We start from the raw sequence: 24,982 nt of genomic DNA, 5'->3' as shown, positions 1-24,982 counted from the left end.
TCCCTAGGTGTGAGTGTGGGTGCGAATGGTTGTTCGTCTCTGTGTGCCCTGCGATTGGCTGGCAACCGATTCAGGGTGTCCCCCCGCCTACTGCCCGAAGACAGCTGTGATAGGCTCCAGCACCCCCCGCGACCCTAGTGAGGATCAAGCGGTACGGAAGATGAATGAATGAATATTCGTTGTGAAATGAGGAAAGGACGATTTTCACAACCGCAAAACTGAATTGCTTGACTTGAAATTTGAATTTTAAGTTTGTTGCCTTGAAATTTTCACTTCATCCACCAACGTTTTTTTTCTTTTCTTCTTTTTTTCCCAGTGGAGTATAGTAAGGTATACTTGTTCTACTTGTGGTCCCTAAGTAATTCTACTCATGTGATGTCTTGACAATTCAGCACACTGGTAGGATGAGCAAATGAACTTTTCATGATAAAAATTGTAGATGCAATTACAAAAAAAAAAATCCGACTCATTAACATGTTGCGCTTGGCTAGTAGTCGGAGGCTGACGTCAAGCAGTGCACAGCATTGCCTCGCTCCTGATATGTCGTTGTCCTACGCCAAAGTCGCCGTACTGCAGAATTAATAAGAGAAGTAAAAAAAAAAAAATGCCACTAGTGAGGCGGTCGGTACGTGTGTTGTTCAACTAGCGCATTATCGTAGCGCACAGAAATGTCATTCGAGAGTGGAGAAAACGTCACGAGCGAGACAAAACAAAATGTCATGCGGGGGGGTCAAAACGTCACCGAGTGCAATGGACTGGTGCTACTAGTGCGCTGAATTGTCTTGCTAGTGAGGACAAAGCACACACTAGCGCGTGGACATGAAGGAAGTGGAGAAAATACTGGAGGGGGGTTTCCATCAAGGCACGCGGAGTACCACAAGGGTGTGGGCTATGCTGCCTTCTTGTTGTGGGGTAGGGGGATCAAGGGGGGGGTGTTATAGGATGGCGTCCATGAAGCCGGTGTCCAGTGAGTGGATGAGCAGCCTGATGAAGGACATCTCCTTGCGGGTGTTCTCGAAGATGACGCGCGGGTCGTCCGACTGGCAGCGCAGGCAGTTGGGCGCCATCACCATGGCCAGGTTGTTGACGTCCATCTTAGTCACCGACACGTTGGACGGCTGCGCGAACACCTGCGGCGCCGTGGCAAGCGTGTCAGGGCCTGATGGATGACGGTCAGGTTTGCAGCAAACCCCCCCCCCCCGCCGCCCACCCCCTTGCTGATTGATTTTACTTTCCATCTATATATATATTGCGCGTCGTCCCGCACGCGGTCTGTCCTTCCGTCTGTCCCTTTTCAAAGCGTACCTACTTCACCGCGCCGCTGCGCGCCGCCACTGCGCGCCGCCACTGCGCCGCTCAGGCAGTGGCTCACTACGATCGCGCGGGCATCTTAGCGAAAAAATGTTGTCTACCCACAAGCATTGCAATGAAATTGTTAGTTATTTAGTAGAGCTAAACATCTCTTTATTTTCGCGATAAGCAATGAAGATGAACAAAAAGTTGAACCAAGCAACAACACATTTGTGGGCCGAAGGCCCACCTTACCAGCCTTCCGCAGGAACTAGCTGATACTCATCAGCTAGTACTTTATATGACAACTTTGTCATGAAGGAAATACAAATACAAATTACAATGTACTCCATGATGCCGAAAACAGTTTTTCCTCAAACTTTTTCATCCGCCGCTCTCCACGCGGACAATCTGCGACGGCGTCGGTTGCGCCTACCTGCAGGAAGCGTATGAGGTAGCAGAGCACCAGTTTGTTGATGTGCGGCAGTCCCAGCACCACTTGGACGGCGGCCTCGGCGTTGTCGTAGTTCTTGACGCACTCGTCGTAGAACTCGTGCGGGATCAGCGGCTCCTCCAGCTCGCGGTACCAAAACTTCAGCAGCGACGCTGGATGCGTGTGCGCACACGGATGCGCATGTTATTCAAACCAAATATTGGACAATATTGCAGAAATGACTTTGTCGGGTATGAACAAATAAAACTCGTGAAACTGAAATTATTAAGAGCAAAAAAAAAAACATTTAAAAAGCCAAACGTTTAGTTTTTTTTTTCCCAGGATGCAAAGGTGGCGGACATGAGCGCTGACCTGGAATGTGAGGGTCTTCCAGTCCTGTGGGGATCTTCCATTGGTCCACTTGCAGCTTGAGGGCGTTCACCTCATCGATGTCTCCCGGAACCCTGAGGATGCAAGCGCAACGTGACTTTTTTTTTTTTCATGAAAAAAGCTTGGCGCTAGAGCGTAACCACATCTGTCCTTGGATTGGTGCTTGGCTTCTGAATTTTTATCGATACAGAAACGGGGATCCTGACCTGAAGATGCCCTCCGTCTGGTCCCCGTTGAGGCCCAGGACCTCCTCGGACAGGCGGGTCTGGACCCAGGGCAGCTGGTGGTCCGGGTAGCGTTCCCTCTGCAGGGCCATGACCTCCTCCAGGGAAGAGCCGAACATGGACGGGCTGAAGATGGCGTTGCGGGCATGCTGGATCTCCTCCAAGCACGGCTTCTGAAGACCCTGAGGAAGAACGTCAACACGCGTGACCGGACCGGACCGGACCGGGGCTGGATGGGACCCAATGGTGCTCGGTGGTACCTTCTTGGCCCCGGTCAGCGCCGCCTTGGTGAGCTTCCTGTAGCAATGTTTAGCGTAGCTGCTTATAGCCACTCCTGAACAGAATAGTACACCCCCCGACCCCAAACATTTAAGGTGGCTTATTTTTAATAATACTGGGGGCTGAATATTTAGACCCTCATGTAATAAAATAAGGTGGGACACTTGTGACGGCGCGAGCGTACCCTTGGTGTCATTGAGGGGGTCCATGTGTCTGCAGATGTAACCCTCCAGGTAGGCGTGGAAGCGCGGCGTGGGCGGGAAGAAGGCCAGGCAGATGGCCATCAGCTCCCAGCCGCGCTCGAGGCTGTCGTAGCGGAAGTTCTCCGTGGTCTGCCGGCACAGCTGGATGTACAGCTCGTCGCGGAGGCCCTGGTTGCTCCACCCACGGACCACCACCTGGAGGGGGGCAAAAAAAGCGCAAGTCTTCACCAGAAAGTTACACATATTTATGCCATCAACTTTTTGACGTGCACTTCCCAACCACGCCTGCAGAGGTCACTGCCGCCTAGCATTATTTGTACTAAAAGTCCCCTAGTATTTTTTGGGGGATCATGTTTGTAAATTAGGGCGGGGTAGACCAGTGGTTAGCACGTCGGCTTCACAGTGCAGAGGTACCGGGTTCGATTCCAGCTCCGGCCTCCCTGTGTGGAGTTTGCATGTTCTCCCCGGGCCTCCGTGGGTTTTCTCCGGGTGCTCCGGTTTCCTCCCACATTGCAAAAACATGCATGGCAGGCTGATTGGACGCTCTAAATTGTCCCTAGGTGTGAGTGTGAGTGCGGATGGTTGTTCGTCTCTGTGTGCCCTGCGATTGGCTGGCAACCGATTCAGGGTGTCCCCCGCCTACTGCCCGAAGACAGCTGGGATAGGCTCCAGCACCCCCCGCGACCCTCGTGAGGATCAAGCGGCTCGGAAGATGAATGAATGAATGTTTGTAAATTAAAAGTCATCACTAGATTTACTTCTGAAAAATGCAAATGAAAGTCCTTTAGCTTAATGCTAACATAAAACACCTTCGACAGGCTAATTGTAACTAGCATAGATACTAAGGAAGTAGTTGGGACCGCTTTTTGGCAGCCGTACCTCCAGGGCTACGCAGAGGGGGTCGACTTTGGCGCGGCGGTCCCCCATGTAGGTCTGGATGAGCTTGAAGATGTCCACCGCCTCCTTCTTGACGCTGCGGTCCGACGTGACGATCATGGGCTTCTTGATGGGCTCGCTGCTCCATGCTAGCATGTTGGCGATGGACACCTTCCTCCTGAATAGACCCTGCCCACGCGCACAAAAAAACATTGTTATTATTACGGACGGATAAACGTTACGAGTGGGAAGTGAGCGTTAAAGGGAGCCCCCCCCCTCCCCCGTGCACCTGTGTGTGTTTGTTGAAGTGCTTGGACGCCCAGTTCTCGATGTCGGTCTCGGAGGACGGTTTCCTCAGGGTGAATTCCGGGAAAACGCCGCAGCTGGCGCTCGGCATCATGTTCCTGGCATTGCGACTGGCCTCAAACTGGGCGCAGGCTCCCAGGTCCTCCGACTGAGATGGAAAGAAGTGCAACAACGTGAATGGCGGAAATCTTCCGACGGGTATCCGTCAGGTCCTGGAGGCTGCTAACCGACGACAAATACTATTCTCACAACCAGAGCCTTTCCGTCCGGAGACTTTAAGCGAGCAGATGACACGTTTTCATAAAGCTTTATTTCCATCCACCCTTTTTCTAATCTGCTCCTCCTCACGAGGGGTCGTCACGGGGCGTGCCGGAGCCTATCCCAGCCGTCTTTGGGCAGTAGGCGGGGGAAACCCTAAACTGGTGGCCCGGACAATCGCAGGGCACACGGAGACAAACAACCTTTCGCGCTCGCATACACACCAAGGGACAATTTAACTCATTCAGTACCAGCCAATTCTAGACCAAGTCTGAAAAAACGTCTAGAAACGTCTTTGGGAGTGAATGAGTTGGTTTGGGACTTTGGGACGAAATGGGAATACCCGGCCGGAGAAAACCCAAGCGGGCACAGGGAGAACACGCAAAGTGCACTCAGGAAGACCGGAGCCGGAATGGAAGCCCGCAACCTCTGCACTGTGATGCGAACGTGCTAAACAGTCATCAGCTGCCCGCGACCCCTCGTGAGGACGAGCGGATGACAAAATGGACGGATACCTGCGAGGGATGGAGATACGTCTCGGGCGACGCCAGGCTGGTCTGCATGGAGAGACTTTTCTCCAGCAGGACCTGAGGGAATCCGAGGCGCTCGAAGGTGCTTCTCTTCCAAAGGTGTCCGTCGCTCTGCGCCAGGGCCTCGTCCTCGCTGAAGGCCCTCACCACCGGCCCCGGCAGCGGGGCGGGCACGGCGCCGTCGCTTTCGTAGCCGTCCTTGGAGCTCTGCGCCCCGCCGCCGCCGCCCTGGCCCGAGTCCCAGCTGCTGCGCTGCTTCATCACCTGCTGCGCCTCCCACGCCAGCCGGGCCTGCGCCAGCATGGCCTCCGACGCCGTGCCGCCAAAGTCGCCGTCGGGGGCGCCGCAGCGGGCCAGCTCCTGCGGAAGCGACGGCTTGCGGCTCTTGCGTTTGCGGTTGCCGCCGGGAGAGAAGGTCCCGGCGGCCGACGAGGACAGGGAGTGAGTCTGACTCGACGACCAGGAGACGGAGTCCTCGTAGAGTAGCCTCTGACCCCCCTCGCCGCTGTAGTCCAGCAACAGGCGGGGGTCCCTTATCAGAGACTGGCTGTGCTGCAGCGTGTAGGAGCCCCCGTAGGAGCCGCCGTAGCCGCCGGCGGTGCCGTAACGCAGCAGCCGGTCGGCCGTCTTGAAGCGAGGGCTGGAGGACGACTGCTCCACGTACACCAGCTGCTTGACGTACTCCTTCCCCACGGGACTGTACTCCAGGCTCTGGGTCTTCTCCGGACACTTCTGCCGGGTCAGAACCAGCTGGCCATAAGGGGACTGCTTGGGGGAGTGGTAGAGGGGCACCGAGGTCTTGCGGCCGGGCGACTTCCCGCTGCCGTAGAAGGAGGAGTCCGACAGGTGAACGTCGGAGGGCGGCTCCTCGTAGATGGGCGGCGGCTGGTACTCGGAGGGCGGCTCCTCGTAGAGCGGCGGCTCGTAGGCGTAGCGGGGGGACGACGGCTGCGAGTCGGCCGAGGGCCGGCGCTGGGAACCGCCCGGCTCGGCGCGCTTCAAGAAGGGAGAATGCCGGCGCTCCGGGTACGGGCCGGGGGAGCCATCGGCTTCGGGGGGCGCCGGGTTACCGCCCCCGGAGGAACGGCGGCTTCGCGGGGGGCCTGACGGCGCCCCCGGCTCGCACGGGGAGTAACCGTTACCTTGGTGGGACAGGAAGCTCGGCTCGCGGTCCGTCACCTTGATCAGCATGCGCTCCTTGGTGCCCGTGTTCCACCGGAACGGGGACGTCCTGAGGTGGAGACCGACCGAGAAAGTGAATTCAAGACAATAATTAAGAGAATGAAAGCTTGCGAGTGTGTAATTAGCCACCGAGTTCATCGAGTACACGGCGAGGCTTTCATCGGGCCGGAATTTCATTTGGCACCGGGCGAGCAAACTGCTCGCTCCGCATTCGTCTCTTTCATCCCACACCGCCGACGACCAGAGTGTGAAATTGATTGGTCACCTGGCGCTTTGGCGCCCCGGGGGGGGGGGGGGGGGGGGGAGCGGGCACTGAATGGTCGCTGAATGGCGCGAGCGTGAGAATGTGACAACAAAGACGAGAAGGCCTCAACGGGCGCTTCCGCTCTTTTGAAGAGCCAACACAACATCTTCAGAGCCTCGCTCGGCAGGCCTTTGAGGAAACAAACGTTGCGCTTCTTCTCATTAGCTTTTGAGAACGTTTGTGAGGGTTTTATGAGTTTGTTTGCTTTGGTGAAAGTGCTTTGTTTTAGTTTTGCTTTTTTTCGTCTAGTTTAAGAAAAAATTTTTTTCAATGTTGAGTTTTTGGTGACTTATAATAGCCTTGAAGTGAACCTGTTGACGACGAGGTTAGCTTGGTTAGCCGGTTAGCTTAAGCGCGCCGGTTCCCTCACTCACCGCTCGGCTTCGTCTTTCCCGGTCTGCTTGTCCGTCCCTTCCTGGTCCAGGGAGGACGAAGTGCTCCCATCCCGGCTGACCCCGCTGTTGCGTCCCGGACTGTTGTCGGCTGACGCTCCTCCTCCTCCACCGGCGGCGGCGCTGGCGTGACGTGGGCTAGCGCCGTCGGTGTGCTGCTTGAGCGTCTGCAGTTTAGCCAGCGGGATGATGTCGCAGCCTTGCGGGCGGTGCCAGACGGTGCGCTGCGTGGAAGCGTTGTAGTAGTAGAAGCGCGAGGTGTTGGGGTCAAACAGCTCCCACCACTGGTTGTCGCCGGTGCGCTTGATGCGCACACCCGGCGGCGGGTCCCACACGCACTCGCCCGTCAGCAGGTTGGCGTACATGCGCTCGCGCGTGCGCGGCTCGATGATCTCCACCCACTCCAACCTGGGCGGCACACGAACGGCGAGCCTCGGTCAGCAAAGGTTAGCGAACACGCGGCTATGCTACTCTCGTCCATGTACACCGAAACGTCATGTGAATACAAAGACCGAGACTAATGTGTCCTACTGACAGCGAAGATACTGCCGACCTTCCTCCGTCGTGACAGTGGCACAATATTATGTTGGACACACTAAATATGAAGAGTGAAAACAAAAAGGTTTTCAAGGCTGGCCTAGTTTTTGCAGAATATTCTAGGTGACAAATCCTCTTCGATCCTGTTTTCTATGCCGACAGAAGGTGACAGCTGTAATTTGACTTTATAATGTACATCTTGGGGCAAGGTTATATTTATGTATATTATCCAACGATAAATACAGATTGTTCGTACCATCCATCCATTTTCCGAACCACTTGATCCTAACAAGGGTCGCTGGAGCCTATCCCAGCTGTCTTCGGGCAGTAGGCGGGGGACACCCTGAATCAGTTGCTAGCCAATCGCAGGGCACACAGAGATAAACAACCATCCACGCCCACACTCACACCTAGGGACAATTTAGAGCGTCCAATCAGCCTGCCATGCATGTTTTTGGAATGTGGGAGGAAACCGGAGCACCCGCAGAAAACCCACACAAGCCCGGGGAGAACATGCAAACTCCACACAGGGAGGCCGGAGCTGGAATTGCACTGTGAAGCCGACGCGCTAACCACTGGACTACCGGGCCGCCCTAGCATTATGGGTGTGTAATATTTTTGAAGGGGGGGGGGGGGGCCCGTATTTTTGAATTATCCATCACTCTTTTTTAAATATGTATAATAAGGGCTTAAAATTTTTTTTTTTTTTTTAAATCAAGCGCTGTAAATGCCCACGAGTGCACTTGGCAATCAAGCCTTTCCTATACCACAATTATGTGTCTTCCCATGGGGTAGCCCACTGGCTCAGGTGCTACAGAGCGCCTCCTGGTGGCTTCTGAGAAAGCACACGTCACGCAGAGCGGGTGGAAGAGCAGAAAAAAAATCAATAAAAGTCAACACTACACTGTGACAGCCAGCAACTGGAACATCAGACTGTTTTTTTTTTTTTGTTTTTTTTTTTACACTGCATCAGGAGATCCAACATAGTTTGCTCACACAACTGTTCAACTTCCCGCTCTCCCTTTACACGCATATGTTTCTGTGGCACGTACGTCAGGAGGCAGGAAATTCCTGGCTCGATGTCAGCTGCCCATTCGGAATGGGGCACGGTTTTGCAGGCGCTTTGTGCCAAAGTGGCGACGCTAGCATATTTTCGACCGGCGCGTGTCGTCACACGGATGAGACCGATTTCCCCAAAAAAACCCAACATTTAGCGCACGCTTGTGCGCGGACGATGACACGGTGCCGCCGTGCGAAATGGAGCAGAACGGGGGCCGTTAAGTAGAAGTCCGTCGGGGAAACGGAAGGATTAATTGGCCATAATTGCTTCATGCCTCTGCGTTCCAAATGACCCACTTTAAGCCGACGACGCGGGATGAAATATTCACGAGCGACCAATCGGTGATTGACACGCTAACCCCTTACATAAGCCGCCATTTTTCCAAACCTTTTCTCCCCCGTCACGGGTTCATTTTCCCCATGTCACTATTCTGCATAAAATGCACAGACACTGAATTAATTTTCCTGGGGATGATGTGGGTCAATGGGAAATGCGGGTGTTGACGCGAACGGCGCGGGTGTAAAGCGTGAGCTAGCGTCTGTCGCGCTAACGCGAGTAGGCAAGGGCGATCAGGGCGTCTCGTGTTAAAAGGTCGCCACGTGTTTGTCGCCGCGTGCCCGGCTGATGGCTGCGGGGCGTCGGCCATCTTGCTGCCACTCGCCGCGCTAGTGACATCACACAACCTTCCACACGCTGACGAGCTCGCGTTCAAGAATTTACCGTTTGAAGCGAAGCTGGAAGATCGCAGCCCACCCTGAATGCGACATTGCTTTTGCTTATTTCGCATTCCCGTGCGTGTCTTTCAATTTGTCTTTGCTGGCTTTCAAGTGCCCGTCGCTCGGTTCTGCTCGGCTAAGCAAATCCACCCGATTGTTATCCAGATTAAACACAGACGACGTTTCGGAATTTGATTAGATTTTTTTTTTTCAACAGCTTCCCGGTGTGTCTACATCAGGGGTGTCCAAACTTTTTGCCAAGGGGGCCAGATTTTATGTGGTAAAATGTCGGGGGGCCGACCTTGGCTGACATTCTTTACATTGAACAACAATATTGTTCAACAAATTTTAGTAAGCCAGTCTGTTTCACATTTCCATTTTTATTTTTATTTCAACAATCTTAAGAATTTCTTTTGGTTCATTTGAAACAGGAATTTGAAATATGACATATCAGTCAATATAAACACGGAGTGATGTCTTGTTAACTCGTGAGTGATGCCCCCTAGTGTCTAAATGCTATTACCCATTTAGTGAATGCTATTACTCATTTAGCCACTAGAGGGAAGCAGTACTCTATGAAACATCACTCACCAGTCTACGAGACCTCAGTCAATGCAACACGTGTTCCATTGCGCCCAACCTGCGGGCCAGACGGCACTGATTTTATGACAGAGGCCGAGGGCCGGATGAAATTCGACCGCGGGCCGGATTTGGCCCGCGGGCCGGACTTTGGAGATGCCTGGTCTACATTCTCCATTTTATTATATTCCCGCAAAATGTTCGTATTAGTGAGGCGTCTTTCATTATAGAGATTGAACGGTGTCTTGCAATTTATAATTCTCAATAAAATGACCGAAAATACTGCAAAATCTTGCAACTTTCCAGTTTAAAGTGGCAAATTTGTGAAATACAACATTTGACATGCTTTCAATCAACTTTGAAAACACCCAAAGGGATGACTTCTATCGACGAATGAAGGGAATTGATTCTTAAAATCGTGCGTCCGGATGCGGCGCTCAGAGGAAAGAGGAGAAAGAAGAAGGAGAATTTCGCTGCGAGTTATTCCGAGGAGGGGCGGCGAGCTCCTCCCCCCCCCCGCCATCTGCCGCGTCGCAGCATTCCACTCATTCTGTCGCAGTCGCTCAAAGCCAAGCGCTAGCATCGCCGCCTCTCCGTGGGTTCCTGCGTCATTCCCCGGTGAGCTTCCCTTTGGGTCAACCGGGGCCCTTCCCAACATAAAGAAAAGCCTGCTGCCTCTGGCACCCCCGGAAAAAAAAAAATATCGGAGGTGCCAGTCGGGCCCCCCCCCCTGCCGCGCGCCGCACAACACGGCTTTTGTGCCACCTCGTCATTGCGGCTCAAGCGTAGCAGCTTTTCCACCCACACACACCGGCAGGCGCTGCTTTTAATGACGAATTATAAAGTGATGCTTTTATTCGAGCCATTATAGTATTTTTGAGCTTTTTCTTAGATTTTTTTTGGGGGGGGGGGGGGGGGGGTGACAGTACTCCCAAAAAGAAAATCGTAGAATAGATGCCCGGCATACAAAACTGCAGCTATGGACTATTTTTAGAACAGTTTCCTCTAGTGATTGTCCAATTAATTATTTTGAGTAATTGGATAGAAAATGGTTGAGATTTATTAAATAATACCACTACGGAATGGGGGGGGAGGTTGCAGGGTTCAACTCCGGCTGGAAAGTGGAGGTGGCTAAGCTGGAAGGGTGCAGCGGACTGAGGTGTTTTCTATTTGACGCTCCTGACGCACGATTTGGTGACAGAAAGTAGACTAGAATTTCATTCATTCATCTTCCGTACCGCTTCATCCTCACGAGGGTCGCGGGGGGTGCTGGAGAACTATCCCAGCCGTCTCCGGGCAGTAGGCGGGGGACACCCTGAATCGGTTGCCAGCCAATCGCAGGGCACACAGAGACGAACAACCATCCACGCTCACAGTCACACCTAGGGACAATTTTTAGAGTGTTCAATCAGCCTGCCACGCATGTTTTTGGAATGTGGGAGGAAACCGGAGCACCCGGAGAAAACCCACGCAGGCCCGGGGAGAACATGCAAACTCCACACAGGGAGGCCGGAGCTGGAATCGAACCGGGTACCTCTGCACTGTGAAGCCCACGTGCCAACCACTGGACTACCGGGCCGCCCTAGACTAGAATTTAAACCGACTAAAGGCAGGTCTAAGTTGCGGCGCGGGTGGCGTGATGCCATTTTGGCGGATTTGATGGCGGTGTCTGGCAGTCTTTAGATTCTGAGCTCCGCAGGCTTATGGATGTCATTGAATTTCCACGTTGCCTTGGGCGCAAAACTAGGGCTCCGAAAGTGCAGTTTTGGTCTGCCGCTATCCCGGGCGTCCCAAATTCACCTTCCAAACGGATCAAAGCGACGGACGCGTTTTGTATCCACGAGAGTGGATGTCACGTGACACGCACACGCATCGTGACTAATAAACTATGTGTGGCTAATTAAACATTGATTGCTGCTCTGTCCATTTGCGAGCTGACTCATGTTCAATGCATGAGCTGTTCTTTGGCGACGCACGCGCGGCGCGAGCTAGCCGCCGTCACGCCACGCCTGCGATTGAGTCAGCGTCGGCTGATTTCGCGGCGTTTTTGATGAGTGCCGTACAATCGTCCTCATCATAAACAGCGACGTCCTCCGCACCGGCGGGCGAGAGGACACCTCGAGTGTTTCGCGCGTGCCGCGCGTTAGCACGTGCTAGCTCGTTTGTTTGCTCGCCAGCTATCGACTCTCCTCCTTCCCCACAGCCAACATGACGAGCACCGATTGTGACAGGGTGTTATCGCAACCGTTTACACGCTGATGGTGGACATGCGGGGAGACTCCGCACTTGGAATTCGTCCGAAAGGCGGCTGATGTGCTGTTTTGCTTCAATTTTGCTTCTTCGGATGAACTGGTAGAACATGCAAACTCCACAAAAAAAAAAAAATAAAAATAAAAATACAACCTCTGCACTGTGAGGTTGACGCGCTAACCTCCGGACTACTGGGCCGCTCCGGTTATGTTTCATCGTGTAAAAATTAATTGGATTTGATTAGTCAATTATTCAATGTGTGTACTGTATGTGATCATCAGTGTAATAGTCAATTATCAAAAGATAATTGTCCCCACTTGAGTAAAAAAAAAGAAAAATCACTTGTTAGTTTGTTAAATGAAATCAAATGAGGAAAAAGTCCAGCGAAACCTGGAAAGGATTCATTTTATGAGCCTTTTAAAATTTGTCTGAAAGAAAGATCGCATCGACTTCAGTCTGTCTATTCATTCATTCATCTTCCGAGCTGCTTGATCCTCATTAGGGTTGCGGGGGGTGCTGGAGCCTATCCCAGCTGTCTTCGGGCAGTAAGCGGGGGACACCCTGAATCGGTTGCCAGCCAATCGCAGGGCACACAGAGACGAACAACCATTCGCACTCACACTCACACCTAGGGACAATTTAGAGTGTTCAATCAGCCTGCCACGCATATTTTTGGAATGTGGGAGGAAACCGGAGCACCCGGAGAAAACCCACGCAGGCCCGGGGAGAACATGCAAACTCCACACAGGGAGGCCGGAGGCTGGAATCGAACCCGGTACCTCTGCACTGTGAAGCCGACGTACTAACCACTGGACTACCGGGCCGGGCCGCCCTCAGTCTGTCTATCTGCCGTCAATTTCACGCCGAGTACGCTCCGTATCCACTGATGACTTTCCATGTCAGTGAGCAGCGGGCTGCGTCCAATCGCGACATGAATAACAGCGTGGAGGATTCCACGGTCAATACCAATCAAGAGATACAAGTGACACGCCCCCCCCCCCCCCCCGCCCGCCCCCCTCCATCATCCTCTGGTTACTCTCCCATCAGTCCCATCAGCACCGCTCCGCCATCGACATGAACACAACATGGAACAAACTATTCCTTTCGTACGCCTCGTTTTGTTTGAAGCGGTGAAAGATGAAAGCGCAATCAAAAATCCCCTTTCACCGGCGGATCAGAGACGTCAATGCACTCCATCCGATTGGACCGTACATGCCCAGAAGGCCGGCGAGGGCATCAAGAGACATATTGTGCTCGGCTAGAGTCTTTTACAGCTTTATTACACACACACACACACACACACACACACACACACACACACACACGGATTGTGGGGGGTGAGTAGCTTTGAGTTGCTTTGAATAGCAAGCGGAACACTTGAGTAGGCTCATTTGACCACTCTGACCTCTCAGCCTTACACCCTGTGAACCAATCACAGCAACACACACACACACACACACACACACACACATGAGCATCTCTGCTTCCTTGCATGTCGACTGCAACATCCTTCTTGTTCGCCATCTTCCGTCAAACTGAAAGGTGGATCCGCCTCATCTTTCCATTGCCACGTACGGCGGCGAATTCACAGCGTCTCAACTCCTCTCTGAGCTCGTCAGTGCGGCGCTAAGAGATGCCGTTCGAAGCAGAGGATCGGGGAAATATGACTGTAATGTCTGTCTGCGTGTTGCAATTTGTGTTCGTTCGCTTGCTGAATTTTGCTCGATTCAATTCAACAAATTGTAACTGCATAAGAGTTCCTGGTGTCAGATGGTGGCAAAAACTACATTACCACCATAAAAGGGCTAGAAAAAGTAGCATTGATGTCACAGTAGTTGTAATGCTTTATCAATGGGTATTTCGACACCCAAACAGTGATGCAACTTGTCACAAGACAACACTGGCAGACATGTATTATTTATCCTCTGCATTCAACAATTACTGTTACTATTATTGCGGCTTAAATAAGCTTCGCCTGTACTCATTTTAGGCTGTATGATCATTACTTGGTTGTGAGCTAAAAGGGGAATAAAACATGAGCAAAAATCCTGCTGCCTGTACTTTTGATGTTGTTGTTGTTGTTGTTCACAAAATTGGATTAAAATTTCATTTTTTTTTCACGCAGCGCATCAATTAGCAATGTTTGCCAGGTTGCCAAATTAACATTTTAGCATCCAATAAGCACTTTTGGGTGTGAAGACGGCAGCTTGGGGGAAATACACGCCACTTCGCCCACTGAGTTGTGTGTGCCTGTGTGCGTGTGTGTGTGTGTGTGTGTGTGTGTGTGTGCGTAATGCCAATTGGCCCACAGACATAGCAAGCAATTAATTAAAATTGTCTCCTCTTGCTAAACATTCCGCCATCTTGTCACATTAATACATACATAAATACACACACACACACGCGCGCGCACACACAGACACACACACACACGTTGTGAGCAGCATTTCAACAAATACAATAAGAGGTAATCCTATTAGATTGGGAAAGTGCCCCCCGCAACCCTCAATACATTTGCGTTGGTGAAACACACACTCTCACACACACACACACACGCACACACACATGCATAGAAGGGCGGCTCAGCAATCAACGGACACCCGCTGTTAGCTACTAGCAGAGATTAGCGTGCAGCACCCCAACAAGTCAACCCCCAAACTATCGCCGCTCCTTACCCCGACTTTGAAACCTTAACTCGGCCTTAAGTCCTGATTTGGAATCCTGAACCTTGTTTGAATCCCAAACGCAGCCTTCTCATTTAGGATCAGGATATTTGGTGGACATGCGTGTCATAACACCATGTAGCAAAAGTAAATTGAACAGGAAATGGGACGTTTAAGTTTGAAGCAACCATTCCGGTTAAATTTCAGGACATTACTGTGATTACTGAGAGCCGTTTCTAATATTTTGACCCAGAGCGACGATGGAGCGTCATTAAATTTGTCAACTTCACACATATCATCCCCGCGCGCACAACATTTGCATTTTGTATAACCTAGCCTTGGGTTCAAAACAGCCTGGCTCAATGTGTGCGAACGTGTATGCCTGTCGTGATTTACATGAGGTTACACGATCCGTGTGACACACAAATGCATCAGGCATCAATTATTCAGCGAGGCTAACTAGCGGTGGAGCGGCTTCCAACTGTATAGAGCACGCTGTGCCAGATACAAGCTAGCTTAGGCTCCGCCTCTGTGTCAACTTCCCAAATGTCCCCCAGAACAAAGGTTGAGTTGCGCTCACCTTTCCCGCAGCGACCAAAGCGCATTCAAATTTGGCGTGTTTTAAATATTCCACCCGACCGGGGGGCTGAACAATGAGTCAAGGACACACCTTGAAGCACTTTTCACGAAAGCTAGCATGAGCACTGTGATTCGGCGTAGGAGCTAAGGGACCAGGTTTGTTATTTGCAAAATTGGCCTCTCTTCACCAGATGTTGATGAAATCCATAAATTCGTGTTTAGCGCAGCTGTTTTAACATATTAGTTTGTGGGCTGGCAAATTGACCAGCAGCTGAAACAATCCATTCATTTTTCTTTCATGCTTGGCTAGAGTAGACAAGTTTGGGCCGAGTGGCAGGGGAAAACACCCACGACTGGTCGCCAGTCGATTGAAGGACACAAAGACAAACCATGGACTGGTTGCCAGTCTAAATTAAGGCACATGTAGCCCCCACAACTGACTGGTCGCCAGTCATTGTCAGGGCACGTACAGACAAACCAAACTCCACATAGACAAAAAGAACGCTTGTGACCAGATTTGAACACCGAACCTGCACGCTCTCTAGGCGGTCGAGATAACCAATAGCGGCCGTGGTGGTCGCTGTGCGACGTCACAGAAGAAAATTCATCCGCGTTCTTTGACGAACTCGCCGAATGAGCGAAGGCAACGTGTGCCGAAAGGCGTCGCAATGGAAGGAGAAGGGCGACGCACTTCCTGCTTGTCTGCCTTCATCCATCATCGGGATGAGGGTGAGGCCACAAAAAAAAAAAAAAACAACTTTACATTGTGCCTTCAACGTCTGAATTTGCACAAACGACGAGGGATATGTGTGCACAGAAACGCAGTGGTTGACTAGAAAAAGTTGCATTTACGCAAAAAAATGCGAGACTGTGCCTAATCACCAAAATAATATATCTGTCACGGAAAGTGATCGAATTGATTATTGCTCCGGAAGCACGCAATATTTGCTGACACAAAGGCAACATTAGACTGACTCGGTGCATCCTCGCTGAGGATGCTGAAGACCCCTCATCCTTCTGATCCCGCACTGATGCTCCGTTAGCATCCTCCGGTAGCATTAGCCGCATTCCGCTGAGGTGAGGACGATTCGCTCCGACAGGTGCACACAGGCGGCCGCCAGCCGGCCGCCAAAAGCCTACTCCCGGCCGCCGGCGGCCCCTCCGGAGGTTCGGCGAGCACCTGACGCCGAGCCGGGCACACCTGCCACTGGCTCTTTGGCGAGAACGTTAATAAATGGTGGCCCGGACGCGGCGACCGTCCGTGCGTCCGTCCTCGCCAAGCAATACCGCAAAATCGCTTCGTCCAGTCGGCGAAAAGATGAAAACACGCATTAGTGAGACTCACCTCTCGGCCATTTTCCCCGGCGGTTGTTAAAATCCCTTTCGAGTAAATGCCTCAGAGGTTCGGTCCATGTTGGCCGAAAATGCAGCCGCCGCAGTCCAACCAGAACCCCCAACTGGGGCCAGACGATGATCAAGATTGCGGGAAGCACATAGACTATATTCGGTCAAGACCTTCGCAATAAAATAAAATATTTTTTTCCGAAGGTATGTCTCCTGTTCAAATCCTTCGCACTTTGGCATCTCAAACATATAGTATGTACATTAAAATTTGGTTTATGTCACAATCCCCCTCTAAAGCTTATATCAGGTGTCACAAAGTTGTTAAAACTTTTATTTTGAAACTAACAGACTTCCTTTCCGAGCTTGGTTATTTTAGGTATTTATACATTCGAGAGAGTGCGCACTGGCGGTGAGGCGTTCAGTTGGAATGCCAGGTACGGTGCATCCGAACGTTACGATGCTCCGTAGTACCGCGACAATCCCAGAATGCTCTGGGGCACCCTAGAAAAGACAGACAGACAGACCGACAATTTCTGGTCCACGCGAGGGCCATGTGGAATCAGACAACACACCAATTTACATACTTTTTACCATGAAAGGCGTCCTTGTGGGCGTGGCTAAGACCGGCTAAGAGGCCAATCAGCATGCACGCACAATGACACCGAACCGGCTTGAGATTTTGGCTCTTTCTAATTGCCATGAATGGTTTATTTTTGCAATTTTTTTTCCTATCGCGAAAAGAACAAACACAAATGAACGTATACAAGCAGGGAAGAGAGGAAGGAGCCAAAATGAGTCCGATGAAGTACGATAGTTTCAATTCATAGAATCACTGCCATTTAAATGTATGTGGGAACAAAAAATGGACTTTATTTTTTGGATTAAAACAAACAAACAAAAAAGTGACAAGCAGAAATAAATATGTGTCAAACGATGCCCCTCTGGTCCTCGTGGGAGCGCTGGTGGAAGACAAAGGAGACGGTAGCGGCGTCCCAGCAGGCCTTTAGCACTTGGTCCCTCAGGCCCTTCTTGTCCCAGCAGTGGTGCCATTGGGACAGGTCGCTGGTGCAGTCCGACTCGGGTGGCGGCGGGCGCGCTTGGATGCCGTTGACGCAGCGCCGGCAGCGGAACCTGCGGGGTCACTTCAAGTCACGCATGTGTGGCTGCTCCGATTGTGGTGTTAGGTAGCTTCGCCTCCAAAGCTCGAAAATATAAATCCTCGCACGCTTGCGTAGGAAGCAGAAAATCAAATTTCTTACTTGTCGTGCGTGTCGCTGGCCGTCTCGCCGTTGAGCGCAAAGAGCTCGCGGAGCTCCCCGAGCGAGAAGTGTCGCTCCACGTCCTGCTCCTCGTCCACCACGCAGCTGCTCAGCGCCTTCTTGTGCGCCTGCCTCTGCAGGATTTTCTCCTCAATGGTGCCCGTCTGCGTGCACACGGAAGGGATCACTTACAAAAAAACAAAAAACAAAAAACAAAAAACTAGCGAATCATGAGACGCCAACTCACCGACAGCAGCCTGTAGATGTAACACGTCTTCTTCTGGCCATCGCGCCACACCCGCGCCATGGCCTGCTCGTCGTTGGCCGGGTTCCAGTCGGGGTCGAACATCACCAGGCGGTTGGCGCCGATCAGGTTCAGGCCGCAGCCGCCCGCCTTGCTGCTCAACATGAAGATGAACTCGGGGTTCTGAAGCACAATATTATGTTGGACACTAAATATGAAGAGTGAAAACAAAAAGTTTTTCAAAGCTGGGCTAGTTTTTGCAGAATATTGTAGGTGACAAATCCTCTTCGATCCTGTTTTCTATGCCGACAGAAGGTGACAGCTGTAATTTGACTTTATAATGTACATCTTGGGGCAAGGTTATATTTATGTATATTATCCAACGATAAATACAGATTGTTCGTACCATCCATCCATCTTCCGAGCCGCTTGATCCTCACTAGGGTCGCGGGGGTTGCTGGGGCCTATCCCAGCTGTCTTCAGGCAGTAGGCGGGGGACGCCCTGAATCAGTTGCCAGCCAATCGCAGGGCACACAGAGACGAACAACCATTCACACTCACACTCACACCTAGGGACAATTTAGAGTGTTCAATCAGCCTGCCATGCATGTTTTTTGGAATGTGGGAGGAAACCGGAGCACCCGGAGAAAACCCACACAGGCCCGGGAGAACATGCAAACTCCACACAAGGAGGCCGGAGGTGGAATCGAACCCGGTACCTCTGCACTGTGAAGCCGACGTGCTACCCACTGGACTACCGGGTCGCCTTCGTTGGATAATATACATAAATATAACCTTGCCCCAAGATGTACATTATAAAGTCAAATTACAGCTGTCACCTTCTGTCGGCATAGAAAACAGGATCGAAGAGGATTTGTCACCTAGAATATTCTGCAAAAACTAGGCAAGCCTTGAAAACCTTTTTGTTTTCACTCTTCATATTTAGTGTGTCCAACATAATATTGTGCCACTGTCACGACGGAGGAAGGTCGGCAGTATCTTCGTTGTCAGTTGGACATCAGAAACCGGAGCACCCGGAGAAAACCCACGCAGGCCCGGGGAGAACATGCAAACTCCACACGGGAAGGCCGGAGCTGGAATCGAACCCGGTACCTCTGCACTGTGAAGCCGACGTGCTAACCACTGGACTACCGGGCCACCCCCACAAAAACACGGTTGATTTGAAAATCCAACTCGTGAATACAGTGATGGAGCATCGGATTCATGATGGCGTCCATATTCTCGATGCATGCAATTTTGACGACATACCTCCGGACTGTTGAATCTCTCCACAATCTTGGCCCTCTTCTTGATGGACATGGTGCCGTCCAGCCGGACGTAAGGATACCTCCTGCAGTGGCACAGCTTCTCAAAGATGTCCAACGTTTGCGTGTAGTTGGAGACCAGCACCACCTTGTCGCTGGTGCTGGACCTCGTCATGGCCAAGATCAAATCCAGGACCAACATTTTGCCTGGAGTGAAAGGAGACGCATCGCATCACCCGTGATGACGCTCACTCCCCCGGCGTCTTCTTACCCGACAGTTGCGGCTCCACGTTTTTCACGGAGTAGCCTTTGGGGAACAGATCCAAAGCGCCTTGGAAACCTTCCTCGCCTTGCATGCATTTCTCATGGATGAGCGCTGGGTCTGACGTGACACGAGTGCCGACATGTTATGGGGGGTGGGGGAAAGCCACATCTCAATGTCTCATACCAGAGTCCTGCCTTGAAATTATTGTAAAAAAATAATAAAATAAAAAACTGCACTTGTGCGACAAAAGTGATGAAACACAAAAAAAATTGAACAATGTCGGCCATGTTTTTTTTTGCTTCATTTCAACGGGCATTGCTCCCATCTCAATTTTTGGCTCACAAGCATTCATTCATTCATCTTCCGTACCGCTTGATCCTCACTAGGGTCGCGGGGCCCATCCCAGCCGTCTCTGGGCAGTAGGCGGGGGAAACCCTGAACCGGTTGCCAGCCAATCGCAGGGCACACAGAGACGAACAACCATTCGCACTCACACTCACACCTAGGGACAATTTAGAGCGTTCAATCAGCCTGCCACGCATGTTTTTGGAATGTGGGAGGAAACCGGAGCACCCGGAGAAAACCCACGCAGGCCCGGGGAGAACATGCAAACTCCACACAGGGAGGCCGGAGCTGGAATCGAACCCGGTACCTCTGCACTGTGAAGCCGACGTGCTAACCACTGGACTACCGGGCCGCCCTGGCTCACAAGCAAAAAAAAAAAAAAAAATTAAATTAAATTAAAAATGCCAAACGACAGGGAGGCGAGTGCCCACAAAAATCTCACGATTGCACAGCTTCTTGAGCGAAGTGATGGACGACAGGGAGGAGACGCTGATGTTGCCCGCCTGCAGCGCTTCCACCGGCTTGGCCTGCGTCAGGAAGCGCTTGTAGAGCGCCGTCTGCAGCGGCGTCAGCCTGCCGGGGAGACGAGGCGCTCGCGCCGTTAGCGGGTTGAGCTCACGTGCGGTTAAAACTTTGCCGAGTTGTAGCCAGGCAAGTCCGTGGAAAGTCATAAAATTAGCGTCGCTCGGAGCGATTTGCACCTACTTGCAGCAGACCACCTGCTCGATCTTCACAGGCAGATACTTGGACAGGATATCGGATGTTCGCCTGATTAAACACCTGAAGACACACAGGAGTCGTCGAGTCCACTTTCACCCCAAGTCCCAGAAGCCCCCCCCACCCCCCCCCCCAAAAAAAGACCTGTTGACGATGCCGATGAGCTCCTTGAGTTTGTCCTCTCCCGCCTGTCGCTCGTCATCGCTGGCGTCGGCGTCGCGACCCTTCAGGATGGGCAGCTCGAATCGCTTCTTGAACTCCTGAGCCGTCCCTGACGTTGCGGCAACGAAAGCGCCCGAGTCAATGCGTTTTAGAAGCCGATTTGGGTGGCGCACGGCAAAAAAAAAAAAAAAAATGAACTTGCATTTCCAGGAATAATATGCCTCCAAAAATTGCGCAAAACGGTGACGTCACCCGAGACAATAGCAGCTTGCAAATGACAAAAAAACAAACAAAAAAAGCGAAAATGCTTCAAGGAAACAAAAAAAAAACCACAAACATTTAAATTCAGACACTGAAGCCATTTTGACGTAAAATTCTTGTCATGAGTGGACCTACAAAAAAGTCTCAAGAAGCCATGCTCAAAATCAAACAGGAAATCCACCATTTTGTTTTATAAATAAATTTCGGGTTGTCTTAAAAGACGACCTTGTCCTTGAGATTCTGCCATTTTGCTAGCAATTTGGAGATTTCCTCATCGCTTTTTGGTGGAGCCTGGAATCAAAATTTGGTGACTCGCCAAAAAACACAAAATCTCTTCTAAACAACTCAGCTCACCCCTCCACCCGCCCACTGAGAATTCCGCCCCCGAAGCCAATGTTGAAATCCGATAACCGCGTCTAACATGAGTGGACCCACAAAAAAAAATTAATGCTCGAAAAGACACACACAGTCTGATATTTTGGTTTGAAGCGGCCATTTTAGGGGCCGTTCAAATTCGCGCTCGTCTTCGTGATTTCGTCCATTGTGGTCCAATGTCACCAACTTGAAATCCGATAACCGCGTCTAACATGAGTGGACCCACAAAAAAACCGTCATGCTCGAAAAGACACACACAGTCTGACGTTTTGGTTTGAAGCGGCCATTTTAGGGGCCGTTCAAATTCGCGCTCGTGTTCGTGATTTCCGTCCATCGTGGTGCCGCAACAGTGAATCGATGATCAAATTAATCTACGACGATATTTCTACACTCCAAGATGGAGCCCCCCCCCCCAGCGGCAACGTTGCCAAGACATTACCCAGGATGCCGGCGTTGACAAAGTGCACCAGGCTGAAGTACTCCAGCAGGTCGTTCTGGATGGGCGTGCCCGATATCAGCACCCTCCTCTGGGCGCGCATGGCGTTCAGAGCCTGGTACGTCTGGTTGTCGGAGTTCTTGAGCCGATGGCCCTGCGGGGGCGAGCGAAACGGTGCGTGTCGTGGCAGCGTCGCGAGTCACGCGCACGCGGCGTCCGACTACCTCGTCGCAGATGATGAGTCCCACTTGGCCCTTGTGCAGAACCTCGGCGTGCAGCCGGAACGTCTCGTAGGAGATGATGAGGATGGGCGTCGCCGCCCGCGGCCCGCGCTGGGAGATGAAGTTGACTAAGGGAAAGAAAACGGCAGCGCGGTGGCGTCACACTCGACGTACGCGCCGTTCTGAATCTGGCCGGCAAGCAATTTTACCGAGCCGCCGGTCGATGTCGCTCTTGGAGCCTCCGTCGATGGCCACGGGGGTGACTCGCGCTCCCAGCCACTTGGCCACCTCGTTGTACCAGTTGCGCACCAGACTGGAGGGCGACACCACGATGGCTTTGTCGATCTCGGGCTTGGCGTCGGCGCTCTGGCGCAGCAGCGTCCACACCAGCGCGATGCACTGCAAGGTCTTGCCCAGGCCCATCTCGTCGGCCATGATGCAGCCGAAGGAGCCCGGGATGCGTCGCCCCGTCACGCAGTCCCACAGGAACTTGACGCCCTGGAATCCCGAGGGTGACGCGAGTTGGCACGGGCATCACGCGCGTATATTTCCTGCAAACCTGAGGGGGTTTTTACCTCTCTCTGGTGAGGTCTGAGCACCTTCCCCAAGACGGGATCCACCACCACGTGGACGGGAATTTTGTCCCTGCGCAAGACAAAACGACAACAAAGGGTCAAAAAGATAACAAAAGGGAGAAAAAAAAAACAACATCAGCGCTCCTACTTGTCCGTTTTGAGCTGCTCGTGGGCGCTAAGCGTCGCGGGCTCAAACAGAACCAGTGCGTCGGCGGCAAACGGGTCGTGAAGGGCTCGCCTCACTCCGGCTCGCTTCAGGCCCAGCGTTCGGATGCCCAGCGGCCCTGTGGGGGGGGGGGGGGGGGGGGGGCGTGGACACAATTGTCATCGATTTGACTCTAAACGTCGCCGCGATTCAATTAAAACTTGAATTTGAGGGTTGTTCCATTTTAATTTGATGAGCGTTGTGGCAATTACAACACTTTATGTAACTTTCTCACATTTTTTAAGGGGTCAAAAGTCACGTTACAAATAAACAATTAGAAATCAAAGTTTTTATGACTTGGTTGCAAAAGCTTTGAAGTCACATGCAGCCTCAAAACTCACCCGTGTAATTCGGGATGGGAACTTTAAAGGGCTTGGAGAGGATCCGACGAATAAATTCCTCCTGCGGGTTTAGAAGATTTCCATTAGGTGCCGCGACAGTTAAGACTCCAAGCCTCTGCTTCAATAAATGCGACGCCTTCACGCGTGCTCACATGTTTGCTACCGTCGGGGCTGACGGGACGAGCGTTGAGCTGCGTCAGCGGCCTCCGGAATGTCGACATGGGACTCGGTCGTATCTGCGCTTCGGCCACTTTACTTCTTTTTCTCCCCTATGGACAGCAACACATCACACCGGTCAATCGCAACTTTCACTCAGCGCAGACACGCCTTTAAGCAACACGCATATCATGTCAGCAACAAGGCACCCTTGCAGAAAATGTGAGAAGACGGCGAGTTAAGTTTGCTGTATGCTTTGAATGGGGGGAAAAAAATGCTTGACTGCTTGGAACGAGGTTGAAGTAAATTGAGGCGCTTCGTTTAGGGAACAGCAGTGCTTTGCCGCCATCTTGTGGCAACTCTGTGTTTTTTCATAATTTTTTGAAAAAAAAAATCAAAATTTGCTTGAAATTATGTCCCGTTTTTCAATAAAGGGATATATATATATTTTTTAACTCCGTTCATTTCAATGCGATTGTGATTCATCAGTTAATCACCAAAAAAGGAACGAAAGTGTGGCAGTCTTGCAACGTTGCCATTACTGGCGACAACAAGCTCACTGACCGCCGCACACGTCCACTCTTCGTCCTCCTCATCGTCGACTTGCTTCCGTTTAGCGACCTGACTGGGAGCCAAACTTCTTCTCTGAGTGGCGACGAGACAAAGATGCAAAACTTAACATGTCAACTTACTGCAGAGTGGAGACGTTAAAGGTACTCTCATTCATAGTCTTTGTTTTGCAGTTTACCATGTTCGCTCTTGTTGTGTCGTTGTCGCCCGTCCTTTCGGCTCTAAATTAGTCCGCTAGCATCCTTGCCAGCGCATGGACGGGTCTCCGATGAGACTCTTTGACCCCCTCCCACCCCCCAAACCGACGCGTGACTTGACTTTTGAAATAATTTCACACTTTACCGACATTAGCGGGTAACTGCCGAAACAGACGACAGCCCCTGAATACGGCGCTGTCTCTCAAACCGCGCGCTAAACAACTACGGCAAGTGCGAAGGCGGAAACATTCTTGCCAAATTTGTTAATATATAATTAAAAAAACCTACCACTCAGTCATTTTCTCAATTATTGGCGTTGTTATAGTTTTAATGCAGCCAAAGAAGCTGTCTTAATATAGCTTCGCCACAAGCGAATCCTTTTAATCACTTTGTGGTTAATGGTTCCTTCTGGTAACACCCCCTTGCCAAAATCAAAATGGCACATCCGTCCTTGGTCTGATATAATGACTGAACGAGTAAATAGGAACAGACAATAAAATACGTGGCGAATTTCTTCATTCTTCCACCTCCGTGGTAAATTAGTGGCTATTATCAAATCTATATTTTATTTACATTTTCATTTATCAACACAAACCTCTGCAGGCGTTTTTTATTTTATCCACTAGATGTCAGTGTTGTCCATTATTTAACTTTACACAAACTTTCAGTCATTTGGATCTTTTACTAAGAAATATCCAGCGAATAATACCAAACGGAGAAAAATCTAGCGCATGGTTCACCAACATTAAAAGTGAGAATTACTCTTTCTACTGGTGACGTTAGTGTGCCCCTGATCCAAAGTAAAACAACACAGGTAATGACATCAAAATGAAAATCAGCACCGTTTCCCATTTAACAAACATATTTCTGATAAAACGGAAATAGCAGACCCCAACAAGAAATAAAAACACTCTCACCAGAACACTTTTAAAATACTTTACTGTGTACAAAAGTTACAAAAATAGTGATTACATTGCATTACATTTTATGATA

The 24,982-nt window shown here is 51.2% G+C and overlaps 2 protein-coding genes across 3 annotated transcripts; both read right to left on the bottom strand.

The window, feature by feature from the left end:
- Positions 1-321: 321 nt before the first annotated feature.
- Positions 322-16,538, bottom strand: arhgap39 (Rho GTPase activating protein 39). 2 transcript variants are annotated; one of them, XM_052074344.1, is made up of 11 exons: positions 16,397-16,538; positions 6,650-7,075; positions 4,775-6,020; positions 3,985-4,149; positions 3,699-3,884; positions 2,801-3,014; positions 2,598-2,671; positions 2,320-2,519; positions 2,096-2,187; positions 1,727-1,896; positions 322-1,130 (listed from the first exon to the last, which is right to left on the bottom strand). In XM_052074344.1, exons 1-11 carry the CDS (start codon positions 16,405-16,407, stop codon positions 936-938), a joined length of 2,979 nt encoding a protein of 992 aa, XP_051930304.1. In that variant the 5' UTR covers positions 16,408-16,538; the 3' UTR covers positions 322-935. The 2 variants fall into 2 exon arrangements, with proteins under 2 accessions (XP_051930304.1, XP_051930303.1); XM_052074343.1 differs by having other exon boundaries at positions 2,598-3,014.
- A 695-nt stretch (positions 16,539-17,233) lies between these two features.
- rad54l (RAD54 like) lies at positions 17,234-24,228 on the bottom strand. Its single transcript, XM_052074345.1, has 17 exons — positions 23,971-24,228; positions 23,787-23,867; positions 23,219-23,335; positions 23,067-23,127; positions 22,669-22,804; positions 22,521-22,590; positions 22,155-22,443; positions 21,949-22,073; positions 21,728-21,878; positions 20,635-20,761; positions 20,479-20,553; positions 20,216-20,346; positions 19,435-19,545; positions 19,168-19,370; positions 17,902-18,081; positions 17,655-17,818; positions 17,234-17,526 (listed from the first exon to the last, which is right to left on the bottom strand). Exons 1-17 carry the CDS (start codon positions 23,971-23,973, stop codon positions 17,322-17,324), a joined length of 2,229 nt encoding a protein of 742 aa, XP_051930305.1. The 5' UTR covers positions 23,974-24,228; the 3' UTR covers positions 17,234-17,321.
- Between the last annotated feature and the right edge of the window lie 754 nt (positions 24,229-24,982).

This window comes from Hippocampus zosterae, chromosome 8 (genome assembly GCF_025434085.1).
Source record: "Hippocampus zosterae strain Florida chromosome 8, ASM2543408v3, whole genome shotgun sequence".
NCBI classification, from domain to species: Eukaryota; Metazoa; Chordata; class Actinopteri; order Syngnathiformes; family Syngnathidae; genus Hippocampus; species Hippocampus zosterae.
This window is presented reverse-complemented; position numbering and strand designations above follow the sequence as displayed.